This window comes from Amphimedon queenslandica, unplaced genomic scaffold (genome assembly GCF_000090795.2).
Source record: "Amphimedon queenslandica unplaced genomic scaffold, v1.1 AMPQUscaffold_13231, whole genome shotgun sequence".
Classification (NCBI taxonomy): domain Eukaryota; kingdom Metazoa; phylum Porifera; class Demospongiae; order Haplosclerida; family Niphatidae; genus Amphimedon; species Amphimedon queenslandica.
This window is the reverse complement of record NW_003546533.1, coordinates 42,796-44,759: the sequence shown is the minus strand read 5'-3', so window position 1 is coordinate 44,759 and position 1,964 is coordinate 42,796. Positions and strand designations below refer to the sequence as shown.

Sequence of the window (1,964 nt, the reverse complement as noted above, 5' to 3'; positions counted from 1 at the left end):
TTCTTAAAGTCTTTGCAGCAACAGCTTGTGGTATGTCATTTTTGACTGATATTAGCCCACGATACACTATACCAAACTCACCTACATGCATAAATAATTTGAAAATAAATTTTTCAATTACTGATGCAATCCATATACTCACCTCGACCGACAGTCTCCAGTATCTTGAGGCTTGACCCTGATATTGAATGCTTTGATAGCTGATCAATATATTCAGACGAAATCTCTTTAAATTGATAATTGCTGCAATCTATTACAAAATATACATATGTCCACATGCTTTTGTAAGTTTCATGTATTTTAATTGATTAATAATGTACATTTTTAGAACTAGGTTTACTTACTAAAGGCAATACTTCTATTAGCCTCATTTGTGACTAGTTTCATTTTTCTTCTCTTCTTTGTTATGTAAGAAAAAAGAATCACTATAAGCACTACCAGCACTCCTAATATTACAGTGACTATCACTACTGGTATTACAATAACTGCAAGTTGATCTGAAGATGTTACTAATGAAAAGGAGGAATTTAAGTAAATGTAATAACAGTAATATCATGCACAGAACTAAGGGAAAATTACTATAGAGAAATTATCTCACTTAAAAATAAAGCAATAAGTAAAGCAATGAAGTTAATTATAATACAAATTATCATTGTTTATCTCATAGAACTGGTGCATTGCTGCATTCTGCAATGAGTAGGCTGTCCCAATAAGTCAGTGCAAACATATTGCCCACAGTTGAATATGTAGATTAGTTAAGAAATTGTGGCAATGGCATTTTACAATTAAGCATAAAATATCTAACCAATTATTTGACAATATGGTGTGTCCCCACTCCAATTTCCACTACTCAAGCATGTCCTAACTGCAGCATCTCCAACTAAACTGTAGCCATTTTTACAACTGTATAGAGCTGTACTGTTGTAAGTATTTGATGAATAAGAAACAGAGAGTCCTTCATTTGAATCCGCAACCATTAGCTCACTGCAATTGACTATAAAGCTATTAAATAAAGTATTGTTTGAAAATAATTCTAACCAATTTGACAGTAAGGTGGATTTCCACTCCAATTTCCACTACTCAAGCATGTCCTAATAGCATCTCCAACTAAACTGTAGCCATCTTCACAGCTATATGTAGCTGTACTGTTGTAAGGTTTAGTATTTGATGAATAAGAAACAGAGAGCCCTTCATTTGAATCAACCATTAGCTCACTGCAATTGACTATAAAGTTATTAAATAAAGTATTGTTTGAAAATAATTCTAACCAATTTGACAGTAAGGTGGATTTCCACTCCAATTTCCACTACTCAAGCATGTCCTAACAGCATTTCCAACTAAACTGTAGCCATCTTCACAGCTATATGTAGCTATACTGTTGTAAGGTTTAGTATTTGATGAATAAGAAACAGAGAGTCCTTCATTTGACTCAACCATTAGCTCACTGCAATTGACTATAAAATTATTAAAAGTATTGTTTATAAATCATTCTAACCGATTTGACAATAAGGTGGACTTTGACTCCAGTTGCCACTACTCAAGCATATCCTAACAGCATCTCCAACTAAACTGTAGCCATCTTTATTACAGCTATACATAGCTATACTGTTGTAAGGTTTAGTAGATCTATTTGATGAATAAGAAACAGAGAGCCCTTCATTTGAATCAACCATTAGCTCGCTGCAATTGACTATAAAATTATTAAATAAAGTTGTTTGAAAATAATTCTAACCAATTTGACAGTAAGGTGGCTTTCCACTCCATTTTCCACTACTCAAGCATGTCCTAATAGCATCTCCAACTAAACTGTAGCCATCTTGACAGCTATATGTAGCTATACTGTTGAAAAATGTACTGTAGTAGCTCAAAATGGTTGCATTGATATATAATTGGTCTGGAGTACCACATCCTATACACAATAATAGTAATGATGATAATAAATTATTGATGATACTACTTGTATC

The 1,964-nt window shown here is 32.8% G+C and overlaps 1 protein-coding gene across 1 annotated transcript in view; it reads right to left on the bottom strand.

Moving 5' to 3' along the window:
* Positions 1 to 1,964, bottom strand: part of LOC109584212 (fibroblast growth factor receptor 4-like) — a 17,130-nt gene that overhangs the window by 8,448 nt on the left and 6,718 nt on the right. Inside the window, exons 8-12 of the mRNA XM_019999870.1 lie at positions 1,039 to 1,219; positions 806 to 994; positions 345 to 509; positions 143 to 250; positions 1 to 81 (exon numbers count right to left, since the gene is read on the bottom strand). Of these exons, the coding sequence (XP_019855429.1) occupies positions 1 to 81; positions 143 to 250; positions 345 to 509; positions 806 to 994; positions 1,039 to 1,219 (724 nt within the window). The remainder of the gene's footprint in view (positions 82 to 142; positions 251 to 344; positions 510 to 805; positions 995 to 1,038; positions 1,220 to 1,964) is intronic.